The sequence below is a fragment of the Lepidochelys kempii genome, chromosome 7 (assembly GCF_965140265.1).
Source record: "Lepidochelys kempii isolate rLepKem1 chromosome 7, rLepKem1.hap2, whole genome shotgun sequence".
Taxonomy (NCBI): domain Eukaryota; kingdom Metazoa; phylum Chordata; order Testudines; family Cheloniidae; genus Lepidochelys; species Lepidochelys kempii.
The window spans coordinates 25,242,369-25,269,892 of NC_133262.1; the positions used below are offsets into that span (position 1 = coordinate 25,242,369).

General features: G+C 39.7%; 1 protein-coding gene across 6 annotated transcripts in view; it reads left to right on the forward strand.

Moving 5' to 3' along the window:
* The window catches only part of DNAH12 (dynein axonemal heavy chain 12), a 180,590-nt gene that overhangs the window by 27,454 nt on the left and 125,612 nt on the right, over positions 1–27,524 (forward strand). For 3 of the 6 annotated variants that reach the window (XM_073351483.1, XM_073351485.1, XM_073351484.1), the window contains exons 10-28: positions 2,308–2,464; positions 2,585–2,676; positions 2,941–3,119; positions 4,019–4,154; positions 5,785–5,910; positions 8,455–8,589; positions 9,661–9,854; positions 11,954–12,197; positions 14,419–14,604; positions 15,034–15,234; positions 16,348–16,542; positions 16,786–16,907; positions 17,027–17,309; positions 18,501–18,620; positions 20,853–21,009; positions 21,262–21,434; positions 22,756–22,908; positions 23,360–23,599; positions 25,321–25,566. In XM_073351483.1, coding sequence (XP_073207584.1) covers positions 2,308–2,464; positions 2,585–2,676; positions 2,941–3,119; positions 4,019–4,154; positions 5,785–5,910; positions 8,455–8,589; positions 9,661–9,854; positions 11,954–12,197; positions 14,419–14,604; positions 15,034–15,234; positions 16,348–16,542; positions 16,786–16,907; positions 17,027–17,309; positions 18,501–18,620; positions 20,853–21,009; positions 21,262–21,434; positions 22,756–22,908; positions 23,360–23,599; positions 25,321–25,566 — 3,339 coding nt within the window. Of the gene's footprint in view, positions 1–2,307; positions 2,465–2,584; positions 2,677–2,940; positions 3,120–4,018; positions 4,155–5,784; positions 5,911–8,454; positions 8,590–9,660; positions 9,855–11,953; positions 12,198–14,418; positions 14,605–15,033; positions 15,235–16,347; positions 16,543–16,785; positions 16,908–17,026; positions 17,310–18,500; positions 18,621–20,852; positions 21,010–21,261; positions 21,435–22,755; positions 22,909–23,359; positions 23,600–25,320; positions 25,567–27,524 lie in introns of those variants that run through there. The other 3 variants (XM_073351486.1, XM_073351487.1, XM_073351488.1) reach the window with 3 other exon arrangements.

Below are 27,524 nucleotides of genomic sequence, written 5' to 3' on the forward strand. Positions count from 1 at the left end.
CCATTTGGTCCACACAGAAAGGTGTTTCCCTGCTTCAAGCTCCTATTCACCATATAATGGATTATTATTTCTGAAGCAATGAGGGTTAGCTGTTGTTTCTGTCAGAATCACCTGGCAGCTGTCTCAGCTTTCCACCCTCCCTTGGATAGCTGCTTGCTTTTTTCAAACCTTATGTCCACCAGGGTTCTGAAGGGTTTGGACAGATTATATACACAGGTATATAGCCTGATCCTCCTGTAGAAATTTAAATTTAGTTCTAACAAAGTTGATGGGTCTTCCCCTTGAGGAGCTGGAGATCTATTTTCTGATACACCTTTCTATCAAGGTGGCTTTCTTGGTTGCTATTACCTCAGCCAGGAGAGTAGGGGAACTGTGAGCCTTGGTATCAGAGCCTCCTTACAGAATTTTTTTTAGAGACAAGGTTCTCTTTCGACTTCATCCAAAGTTCCTGACTCAAGTGGTTTCCAGTTTCCATATTAACAAAGCAATTTATTTACTGACTTTCTTTCCAAAGTCTCGTTCTTGTAAAAATTAAGGAAAACTTCGTACTCTGGATGTTAGAAAAGCTTTCGCTTTTTACCTGGATCAGACTAAGCCAGTTAGGTCTTTATCATGAATGTTCATTGCATTTTTGGACAGAATAAAGGGTCATCCAGTATCCACTCAAAGGATCACTTCCTTGATTTCCAAATGTGTTCATCTGTGGTACTGAAAGGCTGGTATTGCACCCAAAGTAGAGTGTTGGCTAATTTGACCAGATCACAGGCAGCTTCCGAGACCTTTCTGGCTCATCCTGGACATTTGTAAGGCAGCCACCTGGTTACTGATCCATATGTTTGCCTTGCACTATGCCCTCTCTCACATCAGTCTAGAGATGATGCCAGATTTGGACAGGTGTTCTTACAATCCTGTTCAAGTAGATTCCAAGCCCACCTCTGGTTTGAATTGCTTGTGAGTCACCTACAGAGGAATGGACATGTGCAGTCATTTGAAGAAGAAGAAACACTTATTAACCCTTTTCTGTAACTGTTGTTGTTTGAGATGTGTTGCATAAGTCCATTCCAAACCTTCCCTCCTTCCTCTCTGTTTCCTATAAGAAGGAACTATCAGGGGTTGGGAGCGACTTCTCCCTTCATATCTGCATGCAATGGCATGAGGCAACAGAGGGTATGCCACCCCGACAGGTACTGCTGAGGGAAAAATCTGATAACTGTGCACAAGGTGCGTGCGCACCTACAGTCAAATGGATATGTGCAACACAAGTTGAGGAACAACAGTTACAGGAAAAAGTTGGTGACTGTTTCTTGCTTGTGCACAGATGTTAGAATTTTTTTTAACATTTGCACATGTGTGTTTACACCTGTAAAGTGAGGGCTGTGTATGTGCATGTGCAATATTCACACAAATATAGGTGAAAGCCAGGCTGAAGCTTGCCCCTAAAGGTGAATTTTAACTTAAAGGTGACCCTTAAAGGAAAAAGAAATGGTCGTGTCCTCCCCTCATCCTTTTTTATTTTGTTCTTTTCATGTATTTAGGCTGCCTGAAAGTGTTTTAATTATAATAAGTAAAAATTCTGGGTTTTGTTTTGTTTTTTTAACATTAGTAATTCCGGTCATGTTTGTCATAGAAGACTCTGCTGACTGTAGAACTAAGTGGTGGAGAGGAGGAGGGATTTTTACTTTTAAAGTCTGAGTTTTTTCTTTTGTTTTTGTTGTTATCATCAACTTAATTCAAATGACTAACATTTTGGATAAAGGATGTATCTATTAAATAGCTAACACCTCTAGTCCCTTAAATTAAAGTGTGAGGGTTTAAAGTCTTATAGTTAAGATACTGGACTGGGACTTGAGATTTGCCACAGACTTCCTGGGTGACTGTGGGCAAGTACCTGAAGGCTAGATTCCAACAACTTTATTCATACTGAGTGATACATTACTCTGGAAGTAGCCTAATTGATTTCAATGGGGCTAACCACAGAGTAAGGATGTTGGGTGCCGTATATCTATTTATGCCTCTGTTCCTCATCCGTAACGTGGAAATAATACATTTTTGTCCATCTTATTTGTTTAGATTGTAGGCTCTTTGGGGCAGGGAGTTTCGGTGTGCATGTGTACGCGTGGTCCCAAGCACAAATGGGGCCCCGATCTTGGTTGGGGCTCTTGGTGATTTTGCAACACAAATAAATAATAGCAGCAAGCCCAGTTTTAAAAAAACCTTTCCAAGTTATATTTTAGGAACATGTATCTAAATCTTGTATTGTTGTTCTTTTACTTTTTTAATATAATTGTCATTTTCTGCTTCTGTTAGAATGTTCAAACAGTACATTCTTGGCTAGCTGGAGGGCCCACCACTGTAACCCTTGACACTGAACTTGCTGACCATGTCATAGCTTGGGCCTCATCTACACTGAAGAGAGCAATCCAGGCCAATTTGGAAGGTCCAAAAGAACATTTTGAAAGATATGGTAAGTGAGCTAAGACTGCATTTTGTATGAGAATGTTAGTACTTGAAGTGAATTTTGTGAAATAATTAGCCTACTTCTATGTACATGCATTGTGGTTTCAATGTGATTATTACATTACAGTTGAAAGGTATGGTTGGCTTGTAGATGGTACAGCAGACACACGAATAGAGAGCTTTGAAGCAGAAGAACACAATTTTGATGAATATACTGCTGTAAGTTTTAATTCTACATTTTATGCATAATTTTTCTGTGCAATAATTAAAAAAATAGAATAGAGAAAAATAGGTGTACAGCCATTAAGCTCACAAAAACCATATTGGGTATCCACAAGTGGATTTTTTTTTCAGAATAAATATGGTAATCAGAATAAAGTATTATTTTTAAAGCTTTTTAAATAATTTATAACTCTTATTCATAGATCTAAATATTTGAAAGAATGTTTCTGCAATTTAACATGTGTACATGTCATTTTGAAGTTCATAGATGAGTTTCTCAGCCTTGCTAAGGAAATCATGAGTTTGCCACTACTAGCTCATTTCCCTATGGTACGTTTGGACTGTGATGATTTGAAACAGGGTTTGACTGATAAAGCAAAAAGCTTTGCAAATATACTAATGGAGAGAATAGTTGCTAATCACAGAGAGGAAAATGAAAAGTGAGTACACTTTCTTGCTATAAATCGCCACTTTCTTGGACAGGAATATTATTTAACATAGTTGCATTTGTGTTGTCTAGGCAGTGTATAAATATATACAGTACTTTACTCCCTTGATTAACCAAAAGTCCTGGTTAACTGAAAGTCAGTAGTATCTCAGGGGAGTTGCATTGCCTGGTGTCTCTTTACTGGACTTCAGGCCCTAACTCCAGCAAGAGCACAATGTTTTTATCAGAGCTGGCAGGTTTTGGGGAAACTGCCCGGCAAGAGATCTACTTCACTGCATTCCTGGCTTCCCAAGAGTAAAGTGCCAGAATTGGCCAGAGGAAGGGACTTCTAGATTTCTTGAAGCTCTGTATACATGAGAGACATCTATAGATTATCTATATATGTAAGGGATGAACTGTTAGGAAATAAATCAAACTATATGATGACATGATAAAATTCTCAAATACTATCCAAAATTTATGATGCCATGTCACAAGAATGGCAAAATGGGGTTACATTCTTATAATGCAAAGCAGACCGTGTGTGTGTGTGTGAGAGAGAGAGAGAGAGAGAGAGAGAATGAATAATATATGGCCCTAAGTTTCAATGTACTTATTTAAAAAAAAAAACACATTTTTCTGCAACAACTGTATAACAAATATTTTAAGAATTACTAGAAGGGTAAAAGTAAAGGGATGTATATGACTCTTACAGCTAATTGGCCAAATTCACTGTGACATTGAAATCACAGAATTACACCAGGGATGGACTTGGCCCAGTGATTTTAAAGAGATAATTGGAATGATAGTTCCAGGAATGCTTGGTAACTGTCATACACATATTGCTGGTCTTATGGCTCAGCTAGAAACCAAGTTAAACAAAATCTTAAACTTTGACATACGATTTTACAGAATATGCAAGGAATTTGAAACAATTAAAGAGCGTGCATTAAAAGTTCCTGAGACCACAGAAGAAATGATGGAAATGATAGCTTATGTAGAAAAGGCAAAAACCACAGGTATTCAGGCACTGCTCATAAAAATCCAGGTAAATGTCTATATTTCTTTTGGCTTAAATTCTTCTCCAGTCCTGTACGCTGGAGAGTTTCTGTGGAGCTGGGTATCAAAAATCTCCTGTAACAATGGACCTGCTCCACAGTTGCTGCTCCAGCCACTGGGCTAGAATGTCCTCCATACTCTGAGTTCCCCTCACATGTGGGAAAGAGCTGGTGACTGTGTGCAATGACAAGTCCACTGTCCCTGACCTGTATCTAGATCTTTGCTACATAGCATGTTTTTATATGTTTTTAGGCATTGTCTAAATATACAGTACATTGTACCCAGATTAACTAAAAGTTCTGGTTAACTGGAGCTTAAGGACACCATGGAGATCTGGGATCCATGCAACACAAGATGAATGCTTCCTCTGTGTGAACTTTATACATCTAACCCCTATTCCCCCTCTGCTTACATGCATGAAGAGGATGGGCAGGATTTTCCTTCAATTATAGCTCAAATGAGCTGGACTTGAAGTTTTATTTTTATCACAGTATGTCTTTTGAAGGAGACTCAAGTTAAAGACTATCTCTAGGTCCTGACTTTAAAGGCCAAATTTATAAAAACTAGAAGCTGATTGTATCTGCAAAAAATACACACTCACATATTAAACTACATTTATGTGTGTAAATATGATAATTAGGGACACAAAAAGGTACCAGTTGGTACATACAGTTTTGTTAATGTGCAGGTTTTTTACAGCTGCAGCCAGCCTCTGGTGTTTAAAATGTTGTCTGTAATTGTCAGAGATGAGCCTTTTATTGTTTGGATGGGATTGACAAGAGGATGCTTCTATTTAGTGTTTGAGCTGTGATTGTTTATTCTTGGAGGAAAAATAGGAAATATTATATTTCAAATTGTGTAAGAAAGGAATTTAAAACAACACTACAGATCCACACTAGTCCTAAAATCTCAGAGGGCAAGTGGCTCTCTGATTTGTTTTGTACTGTGGGTCAAGGTGATTTGTGATCAGATTTTCCACTTTGATGCTGAAGCCATCTATGACAAACAAAACATATGCTGCAGGATGAGCATATGTGCTAAGTAGTAGGCTTTCCTCACACAGACATTAAGTTAATAGAATATGGTCAGATAAGAGAAGTTTACACATTAAGGGAGGCATAAACTTGAATATCTTATGCTCTTCTAATAGATTTCTAATTTTTTAAAAATTGAACTTCATTTGACTTAAAAGAAACTACACAACGACAGGTAATTTTATATTGCCTATATTATTATAGCTCCTTAAAAAAGGAGAGCTCAAGAAGCATAGTACCCAGCAGCTGAGATGTCATCACTATAGGGGGAACAAGTTTCAGAGAAGACACATGCTAAGATTCTGCATACGAACTTTCCATGTTACATTGCCTTTCAAAGCAATGAGAGGTCAATTCCTTGATAATTTATAGTCCTGAGGCGAAATCTGGGACACCCACTGAAGTCAATGAGAGTTTTGGCAATGACATCAATGAGGCCAGGATTTCATCCTTGGATCAGGATAACGAGGAACAAGGGATTATGGGTCTGAATTCACTGTTTTACCTTCATAAATATTTTCAGTTATCCTATTTTATACTATAAGCAAACTTGAAATACAAGTTTTTGTGGAATCTCTTTTTTAGGAATGTGAAAGGCGAATGAATTACCTTTTAGATGTTTTTATATTTGCTCCTGAAGATCTGGCACTGAATGCAACAGTCCTACTGTGGCCTCAGAAGATTAATCCCATCTTTGATGAACATGATGATGTAAAGATATTTTATTCGTACATTATATATTCTAATTTGTTAGGCCTTGTAAAGTATTTGAATAATTTATTTTCACTGCTGATAACTGTTGTCTAGTCCAAATGTGTATAATAACATTCATTATAAGGCGCTCAAATGCCATGGTACCAGGTTTATGTATTTATAAGAAGCCAGTGCACTAATGGAGACTATAATAATTAGATATTTAGCAAGTACCAGCAGGCTACAAATATAGAAAATTAGAACTGTCATTTGAGCTTAAAGTCTTTAGCAAGTCTGGTATCTTACTTCTACTGTGGTCAATACCTGATAATTCAGAGGAAGATAAAAATTCACTAGAATGCACTTAGCCAATTGTGTAATACTTTATACAATGGGGAAAATTCCTTCCAGACCCAAAAAAGTTTGTGCCTTGAAGCATGAGAAATGAATATCATCCTTTTAATATGCACGCTTATCACCATCATATGTGAGGGATTTATCTAGGCCCTTTAAAAATTCAACCATTGCTATATGAAGAAATTATTGCTTTATTTTCTTTCTAAATGTACCGGATATTAATTTTTTCATATGACTTTGTTCTCTAGATAAATAAGAATTAGGAATTCCAATTATTCTATTAAAGTTTACTAATGAAGAATATGCAACTGTTGTTGTTTTTCTGTGATCCTGGTCCATAATAGTTTACTTTCTTAATCTTCCACCACTTCTTCGAGCAATAGTCCACATGATTCACATTGTAGTTCTTTCGCACTGCCCATGGTAGCAAGTTGGAGTTCATAGTATCCCCATGCTTTCCCATGACTCTTAGATAGTTTAAGGTTATAGTTAGTGAGCTTAGAGTTTGTGTAGTTTTTTAAAAGTTTTATTTAAGCCTGTTGGGTGAAAAAAATCCAAAGCACTTTTCTTTCTTTGAGTCTTACTTTGGTATTGAGGAATACATCTGAAGGCAGAGAGCAAATCTTTGGGCTTTAAAAGACTGTTATGCCCCAGTGATGTATGTACAAAATGTTTATTTTGTTTAGAGGAGTCTCATATCCCTAGCATGTGTACCATCTGTATTTGTTTTACTGAGCTCACAGATAGGGCTTGTGATGCTTGTTTCAAAATTATTTTTTATAGAAAGGTCAATATGAAGTGTGTCTGACTCTGAGGTATCACCTAAGGAGCAGTTTCTTGTAGCTGGGGTACTCAACAAAACCAGCTTTGAAACAGGAAGAAACTCCACTCTGGGGGCTAAGTGATCTGCTAGCTCTATGAGACCTCATGTTGCTATCAAGCCTTCTTGTCCATTCTCCTCAGCTCAGTCAGTGACTCCTCCTGCCCAAGACCGAAGGAGCAAAGATCTCCAGATAGGGCACAGCACTGGTCGCCATTTCCAGTACTGACCAAGAAGGCTAAAAACCATCTTGCTTACTTGTCTAAACTGGCTCCTTTGTAAGCACATTGGTACCATGCTTGCTTCCTCTGCCCCATTGTTATTGGTACCACATCTTGACAAGATTTCTGCTGAGACTCCAGTATTTGTACCATTGGACAGAGCCCTGCCATTGTCAGTACAGTCTCCTTCATCTACTAAGGCTGGTTTTACATTTCCTGCAGACCTTACTATCACTCCAGAACTGGAGTCCCCCTTGATGGCTGTCTCTCCTTTTTCTTCAGTAGCCAGGAGACTCCTGGTATTGGAGCCCAAGGTTCTGAAGATAAGAGTCTCTCTGCATCCAACCTCATGCTGTCAGGCTGAGACTTTTCCTATTTCTACAGCTCAGGAATTGCCTCCCCCTTTAGAGTAATTCTGTTCATCTGCATAATCATTTTTGCATGGAAGCAGGAGCACTTTTCATACGAGATCTCTGCCTTCACCTACACTGATTCCCGAGAGTATCTTTGGAAGGAGTCCATCTCATCACAGATCTTATGCTTCAGAGAAGTCTTATGTTCTTGGTTTTCAGCTTTTGCAATACCATATTTCCTTTTTATATGGGGCTCAGACCTGGCCCTATTGGTTTTCAGTTCAGTCCCTGAATTGAAAAATGAACTATTTGCTCAGTTCTACTTGCAGACTGCATTCAGATTTCCAATTTTTTTAAATAAACTACCTCTTCCCTCTTAAATTAGGATGCACTCTACTCGGGCCCAGTTGACATCTCTGGCTTGTTTCAGAGAGGTGCCTATTTCTGAAATTTGTACTTGTGGTTAGGTTCATACGTTTACCAATCACTAGTCCATTGTCACAACTTCTAGGTCAGATGCCTAATTTGCTCTGCCGGACTCTTCTACAGTTGTTATTTAGATAAAACTCCTTTCACCTATCTTTTTGAGGGATAACTGCAAGCCACTTACCCATAGTAGGATCATTGTGGACAAAAGCTTCTATAAGAACTCCAGTTATTGCAAGGGAAATAATCTGTCTGTACTATTTATTTTCTCTTTATCCATGCTGATAACTCTTATTTACAAAACATTGATGCAACATGTTTGATCACTCAGATGTCTACTGCAAGCTTTTTTTCTTTTAACACATTTAAATTATCTATTTTATAGGTGATCGAACAATCTAAACGTAAAGGTGAAAGTGAACTACTGGCCAAACGTGAGAAACTTATTTTGGAACTAGAAAGGCAGACACGCTGTATGGAAGAGTTTACGGAATTCTCAGAACTGGATCGCATGCAACAGGTCTGATACATAGTATAAAGGGGGTTCAAAGAGTCACATATGCTTAATACAAGAAATAGGATTATGATTTTAAAAAAAGATTTAGCAAACACAAAGTTAAATATTAAAGCTCTATTGCTGTACTGTTATGCTGATGAAAGTCATTAGACACCCACTTTCACGCTAACTACCATAGTGCACTAATATTCTGATTGGAGGGGAAATTTACCATAAGGACGTTGTTTAAATCAGTTAATAGGTAGTCACAGAGTGAAGTAATATTAAAGATATGGAAGCAAATGCTTTTGAGGCTGTGCAAACACTCTTGGTGAAATCCTGACCCTGCTGAAGTTAATGTTAGTTTTGCCATTGACTTCACAGGGGCCATGATTTCAGTAGCTGATTTTAGTATGTTTAGTTTTGGGAAATTAAACCACTAAGTTAGGTTTGTTGGGGTTTTCAGTCAGTAATTTCATTAGGAATTGTCCAGTTACATAAATCTCAAAACACCATTCTGTACGAACAGTAGACTTAATGCTGGATCTGAAACTTCATGATGTCCCAGTCCCCTTCCCTCATCACTAAACACTCCCTGCCATATTTTGAATTTAAAAAATTGCTTAAACGGGAAGATTCCTGACTCCTTCACTGAGTAATTAAGTACATTTAAAAAAAATTATCTCAAAGCATGAAACTAGTTTAAACTTGGGATTCGCAGTTGCCAAGACTACATATTAACTACAGAGAAGTTAATAATATGTGTTCTTTTTGTTACAATGTACCATTGAAACGCAAACAATTTGAGAACACTTTTTTACAATGCTTTAGTTTGAGAAGAGTAAAATTATGCTTATTTTGTTTTTCTGAGCATTAATCTACTGTCCTCATTGTGGAAAAACTCAGTCCATCTGCTTGAGGACCATGTTATTGTCTTTGTTAAAGAGCATGAGGCTAGTATCTTGTAACTCTCACAAATTTACTTATCATTTTGAAAAGTCAATGATTTATTGTCTCTTTTAGTATCATGTAATTATGTCTATTCATAGTATAAGTTGAATAATTTTCAAAAGATATAAAATCATTTGATTTCAGTATGTGACTGACATGAGAGCATTGCAGAAACGCATACAGGAAGCTGAGGAAACAGTAGCTTTTATTAATAAAGAAGAAACTCTCTTCAAGTGGGAGTTGACTGAGTATCCTGTTCTCGAGAGTTTAAAAGTTAATATCGAGCCCTATCAGAAACTTTTTGTTCTTATACTGAAATGGCAACGAACAGAAAAACGGTAATTATGTACTTGATAGTCTTAAAGCTAAATAAGGAAAAGGCTAAAAGATTCAGGTTGCTTTTGTTTTTCCATGCAAGATATGTGAGCTATTTTGAAGCTTAACTCCTGCATGTGAATATTTTCATCTCTGTGTTTATATCTATCCAGGTATAGATATACAGAAGTCTGATTTGTCTTGTGTACCCCAAGTTTCACCTCACTTAAAAACTACTTGCGTACAAAATCAGACATAAAAATACAAAAGTGTCACAGCATACTAGTACTGAAAACTTGCTTACTTTCTCATTTTTACCATATAATTATAAAATAAATTGATTGGAATATAAAAATTGTAGTTACATTTACTCCTGAGGGCATTCTGCTCCAAAAATTAAAAATTATGCACACAATACTTTAAAATTATACAAAATTCTGCAAATTTTATTTGTCAAATAAATGTGGAAGCTCCAGCATGGCACTGGGGAGCACAGGCCACTGGCTGCACAGAAGTGGGAGATCACTGTGAAGCTCCCTCTCCCCCCCGGACCCTGACTAAGCAGTGAATCTGCACGCAACCCTAACATAGCGCAAGGACTGGGCCTGCCCCAGAAACACCCCAGAACTCTGCCCCTCCATGCCAGGTGCACCAGGTGTGGGCAGGCAGGCTCAGCAAGGTAGGATTCATTTGTGGAGGGGCTTAGTGTGTGTGGGATCCAGGTATGGGTTGAAAGGGTTCTGTGTGGGGCAATCCGGGTGTGGCTCAGTCGGATCTGGATGTACAGGGGTTTGTTGGGGGGTTCTGGGTGCAACGGTAATGGGATTCTGCAGGGGATCCAGGTGAAGATGGTTGGGGCTCAGCGGGGGTAGGGAGGGTTCGGGTGTGGGGGGCTCAGTGGGGGTCCAGATGCTGGGGAGTGGAGCTCAGTGGGGGTGGGGATCCAGGTGCAGCTGGTTGGGGCTCGATAGGGTGCGGATTTTGGTGTGGATGGCTCATCGGGGTGGTCCAGGTGCAGGGGGAGTGGGGCTCATCGGGGGCGGGGGGTGTTCTGGTTGCAGGGGGGATGAGTCTCAGTCGGAGGGTCTGGGTACGAGGGGGTCTGGATGCACAGGGGTTGGGTGAATGGGGGAGCAGCTCCCTGGACAGTGATTCCTCAGTGTACAGTGTAGCTGAGGAGCAACAGGTACAGGAAGCGCGTGGGGCAGGGGTGGGGGAGGGGGAGGGGAGTTTGCAGAGCTTCCTACAGCCAGAGGAGAAATCTGAGGGTGGGTCTGACCCAGCTCCAGATGCCATGCAGGGATAGAGGAAGGATAGGGTGGGGATTTTGGTGCGGATGGCTCATCGGGGTGGTCCAGGTGCAGGGGGAGTGGAGCTCATCGGGGGGGTTCTGGTTGCGGGGGACATGGCTCAGTCGGACCAACTGTGTCTTCCCCAGTCCCGCCCCACCCCACTCCACAGAGATTTACCTCTCTGCTGGTTGCGTTGGGCATCCGAAACATACTTCTCTGGGACACTGTCTATATTTATATAACAGAATTCAATTTTGAGGCTGTCTGCACTCCCAAAATGGAATGTAGACCTGCTCAAATTATGATGTTACCTGTGGTGGGTAAATACTGCTGTATAAGCTATAATAGTGACAGGTCTAAAGTGTGTGAAAATGGGTATACACTTCCTAATTGGAGGTATAATTTCCAGCTCTAGGAGACGCATTCATTCTGACTCTGATTGAGCTATTGCACTAAAAATAGAATGTAGCCGCAATGGTGTGAGCAGCCGAGGGTGGGGGGAGGGACTAGCCACCCCAAGTACATACCCATCCAAGATGGTAGTTACCTTCTAGTGACTATACCCTGTGAAAGCCCTGATGCTACTAAGCCCTGATGCTAAACAGCTGTGAGTGCTTTCTTGGTTGTTGTTATTATTATTTTGTAGAGAATGACAGAATTAAAAACATTAGCTGCACATCCATTAAAAAGTTTCTTTTAACTTTTTAAACTTCTGTTTATGATACAAATAGTATATTTAAAATTTAAAAATGTGTTTTAGGTAGGTACATGATATATTTGTCATTCTGATTCTTGTATAAGATGCATTATAATTTTGTTTTTTGTCTCAGATGGATGGATGGTGCTTTCCTGGACCTGAATGGGGAAAGCATGGAGACTGAGGTAGATGAGTTTTTTCGAGAGATATACAAGATGTTGAAGCTTTTTCAACAAAAGCAGAAGAAAGCAGAGCTAGAAAAGAAGAAGACACTGCATCGCAGAGCCATAGTAGAAGAGAAGCTGGAAGAAGAAAAGAAGGAAAATCGAACTATTATAATGTGTTCATCAGTAATGGGACAGATCAAAGACTTTAAGGTTAAAAAAAATTGATAATAATACTAGCACTAAGGGGCAAATCCTAAGATCATTACTCATCCAAGTAGATACTACAATATCTGAAACATCCATTTTGGTTACAGTAGTAACTTGATAATTCACAGAAATGAAGGGGGGAAACCCCTTGTGAATGACTGAATTTTGTGGAAAGTTGAATGATTGATATAGATATATTTTAAGGGTCAGATTGTTTCTGGCTCCTGAGTGGGTGCACAGGAGAAGAGAAGAAGTCACTTTCTCACTTCACCCCCTTTGACCCTGGAAAGATCAGGCCTAGGGGCTGAGGATGTGGCTAGGGGAGTGTAGGTCTGTACTCCACTTACAGTTTATGGGCAGTCGCTACTTGGAAGTGGGAAGAGAGGACTGGGGATGGGAGCAGGAGAAGAATGAGGAGGATGCTGCACTTCTTCAAAGAGATCAAGCTGCTGCATCAGGGTGCACAGGAGGAATTGTGGCTGATGATTCCCTGTTTACATTAAGGGAATTTGCACCAATGCAACTACATCAAGGCTTGGCCTACACTACCAGTTTATGTCAGTACAACTACTTAGTTCAGCAGTGTGGAAAATCAGTTATACAAACTAACCCATGGTGAGGACAGCACTTCTCCTGTCAACATAGCGACCACTTCTCAGGGAGGTGGAGTACCTATGCTGTTGGGAGAAGCCCTCCCGTTGGGGTACGTAGCACCTTCACTAAATGCTGTAGGTGTAGACAAGCCCCAATACACTCATAATATAAACCCTTAATGTAGACATGTGGCATCTGTGCAAAATAGGACTTAAACTGGCACAGTTTGCTTTGTTCAGTTATTGGATTAAACTTCACCAGTTTAAGCCCCACTTTATGTTGGTGCAGTTACATCAGTGTGATCAGCATGAGATTCAGCCAGAATCAGGAAACTTTGCTTGCTGAGCAGACAGATGGTGCCTCTTCAGTGCACCTGAAGGTGCAGTCTAGGTCAAAATGTATTGACACGCAAATGCCCATTTGGATTCTTTCATCAAGATATTCTTCGCTGCCATCTTCATAATTTAAATGTGATGCTGAACTTGCCTTCTTCTAAGGAGCAAACCCAAAATATTAGTAGTGAGCTGCTATGACAAATTTTTTTCAAGTCCTGCTATGCAGTGTTCATGGGAGTGTTGGTTCTGTCATGCTTTTCAAGTGATAACAAGTATGTATTTAGACTGAATTCCTGGCCCAATTTAAATCAATGACAAAACTTCAACTGATTTTAGTAGGGCCAGGATTTCTCCCCTAAAGTTTTGGCAAATTTTCAGGTATATGAATAACCAAAGAGTGAATTAATAATATATTTTTAATTTACACGTTATATAAATAATAAAACGATTACTTCCTGCCATGGAAAAAGCTACAGTAAAAGAAACAGATTTTGAGGCGTATCTAAGAACTGTAATAGGGAATTCTGAAAATTAGACATAAAGGCAGCTAAAGGCTTTGTAAGCATCACTATGTGCCCCTTTTGTATTTAAAAATAAACTGGAATTAAAAAATACACAGATACAAAATAGTATTTTTTCTCAGATTACTAGTAGAACAATTGTATAAGAAAGTACATTTTAATACAAAATGTAGTCAAAAATTGGTTACTTTTTTATGCACCTGCGAAGACCTAGGTTCATGATTCTGTATTTCTTCAGAAAAAATTAATGAATAATGTTTGGTAACAACTGAAGCAGTGCTTTGAAAGAAGCCATCTGTACTGTTCAGGGATTAATTGAAGTCACTCATGTCATGAGTTGTTTCAGGAGAAAATCTGAACTTGGGTCTTGGCAGGTAAAAAGCCTTCTGTTTCACCCTTAGGAATGCATGTACAATAGCAAAATTATTATCTATAATTCATCATCAGTGCAGATCCACTGATGAAAGTGTTATAATAGACAGGTTTTAGATTGATACAGAAACATTGTTTGAAAAGATTGTTAGATATCAGGAACAGTGGCACGTCTTCCAGAGAGTCAGTGGTATGTGGAATTATGTTTTGAAAATAATAGTAGACGTATATTATGGACGGTCATTTAATATTCAACTTCTCTGGATGTATTAGCTGAAATGCAGAGTTTAGCTGCAAAGGGGAAAGAGGGTGAGCTAATATAGGTGGATCATAATTCACATTATCTGCAAAATTTGTATTTACATAGATGAAATTCTGTTTTGCAAATTTTTTCTCAACTAGGAAAATATCCCAACAGTGACTATCCTTTGTAACCCAGGCATAAGGACTCGCCACTGGCAACAGATGTCAGATATAATAGGATATGATTTAACTCCAGACTCTGGAACTACCCTAAGAAAAGTTTTAAAGCAGAACCTAGCCCCTTACCTGGAGCAATTTGAAACCATAAGTGTAGGCGCAAGTAAGGTGAGCACAGAGGTCTGATTGTAAATCTCTTAAGAAACAAATGAAAAGCGAAGTATATTTTTGTGTTGGTTTCTGGGGCTTATTTTAATGATTTTTTCTCCTTTTATTGTTGTATATAACTTTCTGCGTCTGTTGAGAGCTCGTCACTGACAACATGACCTATTGGATGGAGTGTTGGCTATAACTTTGAATTTGTTTGCATTTATGACTTTTGTGTTGTAGCATCAGTGTTACCTAACTGTATTATTTTGTTATGCTTCAGCAAATGAAATGTTAAGAAAAATAATAAAAGAAAACAATGTCATGCTGTTAGTACTAGTGACAATTCTCGTAAGATTTATCTGGGTATGTGAGATTATATATTGAATGTGTCAACCAAAGAAAATTAGTGCAGTGACTATAAAATATCTCCTTCTTTCTATACAATAGGAGTTTTCTTTAGAGAAAGCTATGCACGCTATGATGGAAATATGGGAGTCTGTTTCCTTCCATACAAGCATTTATCGTGAGACTGGAGTTAGTATTCTGTCAGCAGTGGATGAGATTCAGACTATTCTAGATGATCAGATTGTAAAAACTCAAACAATGAGAGGATCGCCTTTCATTAAACCTTTTGAAAAAGAAATCAAGGTATGAGAGGCAAAATGTTTATTTGCTTTTAAAAATGGCCACTTATATTCAAGTGATAACTATATAGTTGGCCTAATGTTTTATAATTGTGGCATTATTGTTGGATTTAATTTTTCAAAATTTGATGATATGGGTGTTTCTAAATAAAATCTTTTACAAGTTGTTTTAATTTTTATTTTTTTTAAATATTGAGATTCCCCCTTATTCTCCCAGTCATGGTTTCTCTCTTCCTCCTGGGCCAAGTCCAACTGCAGCAGAATATCCTCATCACTTTAATCTGGGAAACCAACATTTTATATAAACTCTCTAACCCTTCTTGCTGATGATTATAATAATGGCTTCATTATCTGTAATGAAAGTACTCGGTGATCTAGTCTTTATGAGCCAAATTTTGGCCTCAGGGCATGCCTTTGCAGCTGGGCTGTACACTGGGAGATTCCTGGTGGGCTGGCAGAGGAAGGAATTACGTTCCTCAGGGTGCTGAACAGAGAGTGGAGCCCCTCTGCCGCTGTTATTCTAACCTCAGGGCTAGAATAGTCTCAGTAGTTATTGCACACCCTTCCCCCATCAGGGGAATATTTGGTGGATCTACTGTCCCTGCCACCATCCCAAAATCTCATTTGGTAGTGCATGCAGGGAACCCACACACCGATGGGCTCACTGAAGCATAGGTGGTGTGTACTCTTTACACAGACCATTCAAATCCTGCCCCCCTACTGTAATATGGATCTGTCCTAGTTCTGCTATGAGCAAGACTATCCTGGCTATGGAGAGGTGAGTAGGATTTCAAGTATCATAATGAATGTTACCTAAACATAAAATTATTAAACGATGATAATAGTGAAGTGATCTGAAACTCCATTCAAAGACGTTATCAGCACTTTGGGAAACTAGTCTACTGGAAGGTTAGACTTTTCAAACTGTGTAAGTAATGCATGTATAGAAAAGAACGTTAATCCTCCTAGTGGTTTACTTTTCTGTTTATATTAAGTTTCCTTGGGAGACAGAACATGTTGTGCTCTCCATAAGGTTTGGTTTCTTTACTTTTGATTCTCTCTTTAACTTTATGGGGTATGAATACATCCTGGCAATAATTTTAATATGTTTGTTAAGGAATGGGAAGACCATCTTATTCGCATTCAGGAGACTATTGATGAATGGTTGAAAGTGCAAGCTCAGTGGCTTTACTTGGAGCCCATCTTTTCTTCTGAGGACATCATGCAACAGATGCCAGAAGAGGGACGTCTCTTTCAGACTGTGGATAGATACTGGAGGGACATTATGAAGTATTGTGTCAAAGACCCTAAGGTAATATATTGATTCAGAAATAATCTGGCCCCAAAAGAAAAGAATTTTATCTTCCTTCCATTTTTATTAATAATTTTCTAGTAAAAATACTCAATGAATTGAACTATACCTGCATTCACACCTAAGACTTAAAGGATAAAAGCATGTGCTATGTATTTATTACCTTAATAACCTTCTTTGTACATGTGCCCTGTATGTGACTTACTGTATGCACTTATGGAGATTATATATCTGTTGTTACAGGTTCTTGCTGCCACTTCATTGACAGGTTTATTGGAGAAACTTCAGGGATGTAACGAGCTTCTCGACAAAATCATGAAAGGGCTTAATGCTTATCTTGAAAAGAAGCGCCTGTTCTTTCCTCGGTAGGCTGCATGTTGATTACGTCAAAACTAAAGATGATTGAAATTATGTTTTGCTGTATAGTTGGGCTGACACATATAGTAACTTGGTACTTCTATCATTTTTGTGAATCTTTTTCTAGTTTTTTCTTCTTGTCTAATGATGAAATGTTGGAGATCCTATCAGAGACAAAAGATCCTCTCAGAGTTCAGCCTCACTTGAAAAAGTGTTTTGAGGGCATTGCTAAGCTGCATTTCCTTCCTAACCTGGATATTCAGGCAATGTATAGCACTGAAGGTGAGCGAGTGGAACTGATTTCAACCATTTCTACTTCTGAAGCTCGAGGTGCTGTGGAGAAGTGGCTGATCCAAGTGGAAGATATTATGCTGAGGAGTATACATGATGTTATTGCTGAATCAAGATTGGTATGTTTTCTAGTATATGATCCAGGCCACCTCCTAAAAAACTATATACATATGAGTAGTCCTTACTTCATTTTAGGGTGCTTTCCTAAAAGCCTTACTCACACTAAAACTCTTCTTGCCTTGAGTGTAATGTAAGCATATGAAAGCCACAGGATCAGGTCTAAGTTTTTGGTGGGAGACTTATAATTTTAGGCCAGTTAGGTCAATGTGAGTTTTACCTTAAACAGGACTGAGAATTGTCCTGCATGGTCACGAGAATGTATAAAATAAGCCTGACAACATTACTAATCTTCCAAGAAGAAAAGGAGTACTTGTGGCACCTTAGAGACTAACCAATTTATTTGAGCATAAGCTTTTGTGAGCTACAGCTCACTTCATCGGATGCATACTGTGGAAAGTGTAGAAGATCTTTTTATATACACACAAAGTATGAAAAAATACCTCCTCCCACCCCACTCTCCTGCTGGTAATAGCTTATCTAAAGTGATCACTCTCCTTACAATGTGTATGACAATCAAGTTGGGCCATTTCCAGCACAAATCAACCTGGATTTGTGCTGGAAATGGCCCAACTTGGTTATCATACACATCGTAAGGAGAGGTTTCAGAGTAACAGCCGTGTTAGTCTGTATTCGCAAAAAGAAAAGGAGTACTTGTGGCACCTTAGAGACTAACCGCTTATGCTCAAATAAATTGGTTAGTCTCTAAGGTTCCACAAGTATTCCTTTTCTTTTTGCGAATACAGACTAGCACGGCTGTTACTCTGAAACCTAATCTTCTAAGATATCCTATTTTGTAGAGTTTATTTCAGTATTGCAATCTTTTTTTTAGTTAATTAAAAATTAGAAGTAAACAAAATACTTGTTGCAGGTTTGCCCTCCCTAAAAAGAAAACCACAAACCAGAAAATGTTTCTGTTTGTGATTTAGCATGTTAGGTAGATTCTAGTAATTAATAGGGAGACTTTTAAAATCTAATGATTTGGCAATAAAAAAAGGAAGAAAATTAAGGAAAAGCAATTTAAGAGAAATATTTTTTGTATTTTATTTCAAAAATAGAAATATAATATTGCCAGCATTCCAAAGAGTATAATTAAAGGCATCATATAGATTCATAGTATACAAGAGCATACTCAGTGGTACGTATTCAGTTATTTACACTGACCCCATCATGTGATGTATTTAACTCCTTAGGCATATCCTGAGACGGAAAGAAAGCAGTGGGTTCTAGAGTGGCCTGGACAGGTAGTGCTGTGTGTGTCTCAAATGTTCTGGACAAGTGAGGTACATGAAGCCATTTGCAATGGGCCGGAGGTATTATGAAGCATAATATTTTTATTTTTATTTTACATTTAGTATAACAGTTATTGTACTTTGTTCAGCTAAATCATTCGTCTCTCCTCCTGCCCAAAATAAAGTTGGATAAAGTAAATGATAATTAATCTTAAAACGTAGAGGTGTAAATAGTCTTTGGGTGTTTTGAATATTAGGTAATGGTCAAATTCTGAAGAATGTGCCCACTGCATCCTTTATGCAACTGGATCTTGGTCTGGCTAGCTGGAGGAAAAGGGGCATTACCCCTTACGGGATCCCTTGCAACAGCACAGAGAAGGGGAAAAACTTACAGGGATGGACAAGAAGGGGAGGGTGCAATTGGGGACAGATCAAGGTCACTTCATTGTCCTTCCTGCTGACTGGAAAAATGGGAGAGGTATTTATACACCATGCAGCCACCCTCTTTACCAGGATCAGGCTGGAACCAGCCACCCATGCACCTATATACTTGGGAACCTGGTCCTGTTCCTTTTGACTCATTGTGGGCATTATGCTAGTTGCCCCTTTTCTTTGTGGGGCTGGAATGGAATTTTTCCCTCACTGCCAGATTGACCAAAAAGTAAGGTGAATTTTTTCACCTTTTCTGCACCTGAGCTGGGAACCTGATGGGATGGAGTAGGTGGGTTAGGTTATCATGTCGCAGTTTATATGTAATACTAGTAGTGGACATCCAGTGCAGGTACTCGGTATGCAAGGGGTATAGTTTTGGATAAATGGATTGGAAATGGATTTGAAGGAAAGCATCCCTTATGGGAGCTGATTTAAGGGGGATTTGGGAGTCCTACATCTCTTCAGATGAGAGCCGACCCCTTCCTTTTCCTGGCCCCAGGGAGCCAAGGAAGGTGGCAGGGCTCCTATGTCTGGATCAGCAGAGAGCCAACCTCCACCTCCCTGTACTGTACAATTTGCCGGATACTCCCAGATGTTATAAGCAGATAAAGTTGCAGCCTAATTAAACCACATCCATGCCCTCCTGTCTTTCTTCTAGCATGGATGGATAATGTATAGTAGCCAACTTTTTACTTTCCCACTGGGTACTCAGGTAACTGATTTACAGAGAGTGCTGCCTAAGGACCAAATACCGAATTTTTTTTGCACTCAAAAGTTCCATTGAAATTGGTGGAAGTTTTATATTCAAGGAATCCAGGATTGGACTCTGAAAAATGTAGGCTGATATGCAACCTCCTGCTACTTTCGAGTTTTCTATTAGAAAAGTCTAAATACCAGCGCAGTCCTCATTCTAACAAGTGTTAAAAATCAGTGGTACTTTCAAGGGATCAGAGGGATGTGGAGGGATCAGAAAGGAGGTAGGTACACATGACACACTGGAGCTTTTCATAGTTTGTGGGCATGTACAGCACACTCACATATATGCATACAGAACCATTATTTATGGGAACATTTTAATTGTAGTTTACGAGCCAATTTTCTGTAAAATAATTAAAAATTATTACTCTACTAGTTACAAGGAGTTCAGGTAGATAATATCAAAATAAAGACATCTCTATTCAATTCTTTCTCTAGGGGATCCACTGTTTAAAAAAGATGAATGTGGTTTCAGATTGCACTTCCAATAAGAATAAGAACTTTAAATAATTTTCTTAAAATAGGATTCTTCTCAACTAAGTGTTCTGCTTTACACAGAATTTGTAAAGATTGCTACTTATAAAGTTTGAAACTGCTTTCAATAAAACAAATGCAAACTAAATTAATTTTGAAAAAATATATAGGCTGAGCTGAATCCTACAGCTTTTCCTTAAGCAAACCTACCATTGGCTTCAATGAAATCTTCATGTATATAATCCAGAGGTTTGCAAACTGTGGTCTGAAAACCACTGATGGATCAGAGAGCACAGGCAGATGGTTCACAGAGAGTAGGCTGATCATAGGTTCCTCCTGTTCGTTTACAGCTGCTGAAATGCAGTAAGGGTCTGACCCAAGCCCATTGAAGTCAGTACTCTCATTAACTCTAAATGGGTCTTGGATTCAAAATATGTAAAAAACAATATGCTGTAGTTTTACAGGGTAGGTAGATAATAGCAAATGAGAGACGAGATGGTCTTTGGGAAATGACTGAGAAGGGAGATGGTCCATTAAACAATCTCTATTAAGATGTCTATCCACACTAAGAAAAAAATTTCATAACCCTAATTAATTGCACACTAAGGTCCAAAGGTTGTTAAATCAAATTGGACATTTTTTTTCTTGTAGGGTTTACAGGATTACTACAGTACTCTTCAGCTTCAGCTTAATGATATTGTAGAGTTGGTGAGAGGAAAATTATCTAAGCAGACACGAACAACACTGGGTGCTTTGGTTACTATTGATGTGCACGCTAGAGATGTTGTCATGGAGATGATTGAAAGCGGTACATAACTTTTTAAAATTTTATTCTTCATGTGTATTTAACATAGAGTTACCCGTAACCCAGAGAAATAGACTTGCATTATCTTTCCTTGTTGGCCTTAAGAACTGTAAGAATTTTTCAAGCTTTTTATGTATGAAAACAGTCATAAATTCAGTCCTATTTCATATTGGCAAATTATTTATTTTATACCTAACAGAAAATCCAATTTTCTAGAACTTTTTTCATATCTCCTGCTACTTACTTTCTTACCAGGTGTGAAAAATGAGACAGACTTTCAGTGGCTCGCTCAACTGCGATATTATTGGGAACACGAGAATGCTCGTGTCCGCATCATTAACTGCAATGTAAAATATGCCTATGAATACCTTGGCAACTCCCCTCGACTTGTCATTACTCCCCTTACGGATAGATGTTACCGCACCTTGGTATGCTTTTATGTAAAACTTGTCATTAACCTGCTTAAATAATTCATTTAGCTGTAATATGGCATTTTCAACATTTTATACTTATTATAGTGTCACTTGGGAGCGCTACAATAGCTGTGGGACTCTCAGCATTTCTGTTAAAACATCCAATTTTCGGGGATTTTAATTTCTATTTTAAATTTTCAAGCTGAACCTGGCTGGCTCCATTAGACCTGCAACAATTGTCATGTTTTGTGCTGAACTGAATACTGCTTACCAACTTCATCAAGTGGGTTGGGTTTACAAATCTGACAAAAATGTACCTCTTGACAGGTTGCTCCCAGCTTGGATGAGATCGCTAAGCCACTTATGTGACATTGTGTAACTAGCAGTTTAAATTGGTATTGATGCCATGATATTGCTTCTGAAGCTAGGCAGAAGCTGGCCACTTTTTACTTCCCATTTTCAGTTGATGGGCAACACATCAAGAGACATTGCTGCATTGTACACTTGGCCCATCTTCAACCAACTACAACTAACCTGAAAGTGGTTAAACTGACTAGAAGAGTGGTGTTCCATGGGATGGCATCCTTGTGCATAGGGACTGAAAGATGAATGAAACCAGGAGATGGGAAGACTGGGATTAGGGGTGCAGAAGAGAGATGGGGAGAGTGGAGGAGAAAAAGAGAGTCTGTGTTACTAACAGAAGGAATAAAGGTAATGGGAGAACAAAGGGAAGGGGGAAAAGAAAGGTTTGGAGGGTGGGAGAGATGGGAAGGATGGAACAGGAAAAGAAGAAAAGATGGTGTGGGAGAGAATAGAATATGGGGCGGGCAGGGTATGATGGACAACAGAACATGGGTCAAGCAAAGAGGGAGTATGAGAAAGACCACAAAGAATGAGTGGGAAAGGAGATGATGCTTCTCAGAGAAGGAAAAGGAGAGAGTCAGATAGAGAACAGAAATATGCAAGATCAGGTACATTGACTTTAAAAATGTTTTTTGCCTGAGGAAGAGCTGTATGATCAGGTCCAATATAACATACAATGTCTAGTTATGATAAGGACTGCTCAGGAATGGATAAGATTGTGTCCTTTTCTGGGGCACCTACAATAAAGAATAACTCCAAACCGAACTTTGAGTTTCCTGTGTTTTGAAGACGTAAATAATTTTTAGTTTAGACTTTTTCATTTAGTATTAATCTGATAAATATTGGTTTTATAAAATAATTTGTTTTCAACTGTCTAGTGTTTTCAATTTACAATTAAATTTAAAATTATTTTCCATTATGAAAAAGTCTTTGATTAAAGTATTAATTTTCATAAGCTATTTCTGTTCTTTAGATTGGAGCCTTTTATCTAAACCTTGGTGGTGCTCCCGAGGGCCCAGCAGGGACAGGTAAAACAGAGACTACTAAAGACTTGGCTAAGGCTCTTGCTGTACAGTGTGTTGTCTTCAACTGTTCTGATGGCCTTGATTATCTGGCAATGGGGAAGGTAAATTGAATTACATTTTAAGATCAGTATGTGTTTTTCAGGAGGAAAGATATTGACTTTCAGTGGGAGCTATGTGCCCTTTTCACATGGTCACTTTTGAAAATCCCACCTAGGATTCCCTGCCCCTAAGAGTTTATAATCTAAGGTCTGATGACTTCAATGGGACCACTTGCAGTGCATTAGTTTAAGTATGTTACAAGGAGTTTGCAGGATCAGGGCCTATGAACCTGACTCAGCTTCCAGTAAAACCAAGGAAAGATTTCCATTGACTTGATTTCCTAATATACCTGCTGACCTTTCCTCTAAGGAGGCTTAATTATTCAAAGTATGCAAATAAGTTCACTGCACAACATTACATTTCAAGCCATTGTACTACCAATTGTTGCTTTTAAATCTCCTGATACTCTGTTGGGGTACACTACAGTTTTTGTCTTTCTTTCTCATTTTACAGTTTTTTAAGGGTTTGGCTTCTTCAGGTGCTTGGGCCTGTTTTGATGAATTTAATCGAATTGAGCTGGAAGTACTGTCTGTGGTGGCTCAGCAGATCCTTTGCATTCAGCGAGCCATACAGCTGAAGATGGAAACGTTTATTTTTGAAGGGACTGAACTGAAGCTCAATCCCAACTGTTTTGTAGCTATTACCATGAATCCAGGTTATGCAGGACGTTCTGAACTGCCAGACAACCTTAAGGTAAAATAATAAAATAAGTATATTCACTTAATAGTGCATTTAAGAAACCTAGTGCCAAATTACCTGCTGGAGTTACACCAGAATGTGGCATTTACAATATAAACAATTTATATTTTTAAATGTTGTATCTCTTACACAACATATTTGTCAGGTTGCATTTTTTTTAATTCAAATCAGTTTGTTCTCCCTGAAGGTTTTTAATCAGTCTTTCTGCTGTTATGAATGGAAGTTACACCAATTAATTATTATTATTATTGCTTTTATTTGTGATGGGCCAAACCCTTCAGTGAGGATTGTTTAGCTGTGAAAAGGGGGACTGCAGGATTTTAAAGTGGTGTTTTTATTGAATCCAAATCCTGCTTTTAAAGTAGTGTTTAAATTGAATCCAAATACTTTAAGAAAATGTGCTTAAAAATAATTCAGAATGGAGTTTTATTCGGAAACAGTGCTAGAGCAATTTGACTAGATCATGTGATGATGACTCTATACAAACTACCAATTACAAATATTTGCTATGATATTTGTTTATGCCAGTGTTTCTATTTCAGTGGTGAGACATGGCTTCAGCAAAGTAAAGTGAAGATGTCTCGATAGCAGCTTTGCGGTTCTATTTTCCCTTTAAGTCACAGCACCAAAGTGAGAAAGGCCAGAGCCACATTGCCTCAAAGGGAGCTCAGGGAGGAATTCTACCTCAGGAGGGCAGAATTCATTCAGGAATGCTCTAGTCAGCAGTGGCTACACCCCTTCAGGGGGTGCAGTATACTCTCCCATCTACCATGTGATCCATCTCCTTTTCCCACATCTTTTTCTGCCATTCAGGTGTGTTTGGCCCATCGGTGGCACACAATGAGCAGTCTTTGTTCTCTGGAAAGCAAGGGTGTTGAGGAGGAGGAAGTTAAAGCAGGGTAATCTGGTGAATAATGTTATGTGTAATGAGGGCCATATAGGCAACTCGCTTGTGTTTGGCTCTTAATGAGTCATGAGACAGTGCTGGGTTTAAAATGGCGTCATGGAGCCAGGCCCATGCTCAGAAGGGGCCCCGGCCTGTTCTGCTTGCTGTTTCCCCCCTGCCCACCACTTGCTTGTCTTGGCCTGCAAGGTTCTGCATTTGTGGAGCAGGTTTTGTGGGGGCTCTGGCCATAGGGAGTCGGGGGGGGGTGTTGCCAAGGTGCTGAATTTCTGATTTCCCCATGGGTGCTTGACCCCAGCTCTGTCCCAAGCCCCGCCCCCACTCCACCCTTTCCCCCAAGGCCCTGCCACCCACATCTTCCTGCCCCATACTGCACCCTCCCCAGAGTGCCCCTGCTCCTCCCCGAGGAGAAGGGGCACGCTGGCAGCACAGGGCTGGACAGGCCACAGTGCGTCTGGCAACTGCCGGTTTGTAAAGAGTGCCCTCGCACTGGACTGGGCGGAGCGGGGCCACTCCTGCCATGCCATGCCATGCCCCATTGCTCCTGGCTGGGCCCTCGCTCTGGGGACTGACCTCCCTGCGCCATGCTCCATTGCCCCTATAGAGGCCCACAAATATGTTTGATGCCAGGCCCACAAAATCTTAATCCAGCCCTGGTCATAGATCTTGTCTTCAAAGATTGGTAATACTGTTACCACAAGAATTTTTATGTTGCAGTATCTATACATATTGAGTGCAAATCAGAGTTACAGGAATTCTTTTGTTATTCTGCTAAACGTTTTAAGCATATTTTCTGCGATATGCATTTCAGGTTCTTTTCCGAACAGTAGCTATGATGGTTCCTAACTATGCTCTGATAGCAGAAATCTCTCTCTACTCATACGGATTTCTGAATGCCAAGCCATTATCAGTGAAGATAGTAATGACCTACAGACTTTGTTCAGAGCAACTTTCCTCTCAGTTCCATTATGACTATGGTATGCGTGCTGTTAAAGCTGTACTAGTGGCTGCTGGCAACCTAAAACTGAAATTCCCACAGGAGAATGAAGATATATTGGTAAGTCCCTGAGGTAACATAGTGGATTTCACTGTGTCAAGTATGTCAGAGTTTTGAACCCAGCTGTGCCACTGCCTCACAGCATTGCCTGCTGAAGTCATTGAACCACTCTGTCTCAGTTTCTCTATCTGTAAATTGGGGATAAGAATCATGGCCGGAAGGTATAGGTGGCCAGGGGAGGCTAAGCCTCCCCAAACAGGATGCAGCGCACCTCCCTTTGGAGGCGTGCTGGCCCACTGTTGAAAGGGCGCCTGAGCTGTATCCCCTCCCACACTCCCCCCTGTCCTCTTCCCCCATGGCCCCACCCTCACTGCTCCTCTTCGCTCCACCTCTTCCCCACAAGGCCCCGCCCTCACTCCCCTTCTTCCTGTCCCTGCTCTTTCCCTGAGGGCCCCCCCTGCCACTCGCGCCTCTCCGCACCTGGTGGGCGGGGGGTCCTCGGAGGAGGTGCAAAAAGGTGTGAGCAATGGGTGGGGGTTCTTGGGGAGAGGGCAAAGAGGCTTGAGCAGCAGGCGGGAGGGCCTTCTGGGGGACAGGGCGAAGGGTGCGAGTGGCGAGGAGGGGGCAAAGAGGTGCAAGTGGCGGGCCTGGGGCGGACTGGGGTGGAAGATGGGCATGGCCTCCGGGAGGGGGTGGAGCATGGGAGGGGTCTTAGAAGGAGGAGGCCAAGTGGGGCAGGCCTCAGGGTGGAGCAGGGGACCTGGCCCCCCACTTCTAGGGAGCTTCCAGTGCTCGTACCCAGCCTCCACAAATGCGCGAGTCAGGCATCGCCCATTAATTATCTACTTCATAAGGCTATTATGAAAGATAAACTAATATTTTATAGTACTTTCTAAATGTAAACCACTAAGTGCTAAGATGTAAATTAAAACTAGTTTCAGAACTGGTTTATCTAAGATGTAAATTAAGACGAGTTTCAGAACTGAGTTTTAACTGAGAGGATTAAATGAAATTCTTGATAAGGAAAAAATGGATATAAAAGATACAAGTGTATTTGGGTGAATTTGACGGTCTGTGATGTGCATCAGGTCTGACTAGGTCTCTTGTGGCCGTAAACTCTATGAAACACCCTTTCCAGCTGTCATTGTGGAACTGATGCCTAATTAACTGATATTTGGAAAGCACTGAAACATCCTCCAATGAAAGACCTGACATAAATGCAAAGGATAAAGTATGATATTGTGACCGGGATCCCAGGGGAGCCAGCTGAGATCACTCAATTCGGATGAATTGCAAAGAATGTGGCAGACAATCCCCAAAGCTGGTGGATACTCTAATACTTAGATTTACCAAGCCAGCACTAAACAGCTTCTGTTATACCTCACTGATGACTCAGAAGTCCAAAACACAGTTCCTTTCAAGTAACCCAGCCTCAGGCCGCCACCTAGTTACCCAAGCCAGATATTATGAGGATTAATGAAAATCTTATTCACCATATAAACAAAAAGTTTCTACCAATCCCAAAGGATCAGACACATTACCTCCCAGGTTAATGAATATTCCAGATCTTACCCAAATACACGCATACAGCCAATTCTTATGAACTAAACTCAAATTTATTAAAAAAGAAAAAAGAGAGAGTATGGTTAAAAGATCAATGTACATATAGACATGAGTCAGTCTTGAGATTCAGATTCATAGCAGAGATGGTAGACTTTGTAGCTGCAAAGAGTTCTTTTAGAATTTAGTCCATAAGTTATAGTCCAATGTTTATCTTCAGAGTGGTCCAGTCAGAACTGGGATCTCAGTCCTGATGGCTTAGGCTTCCACTGCATGAAACCCCAAGCAGATCTGAGATGACAGGATCAGGCCCCAAGGATCTTTTATACAATTTCAAGCCTTGTTTGACAGGTCAGAGTCCCTTGGCTTACTCTGAAACCTGATTACCTATTGTAACAGCCGTGTTAGTCTGTATTCGCAAAAAGAAAAGGAATACTTGTGGCACCTTAGAGACTAAC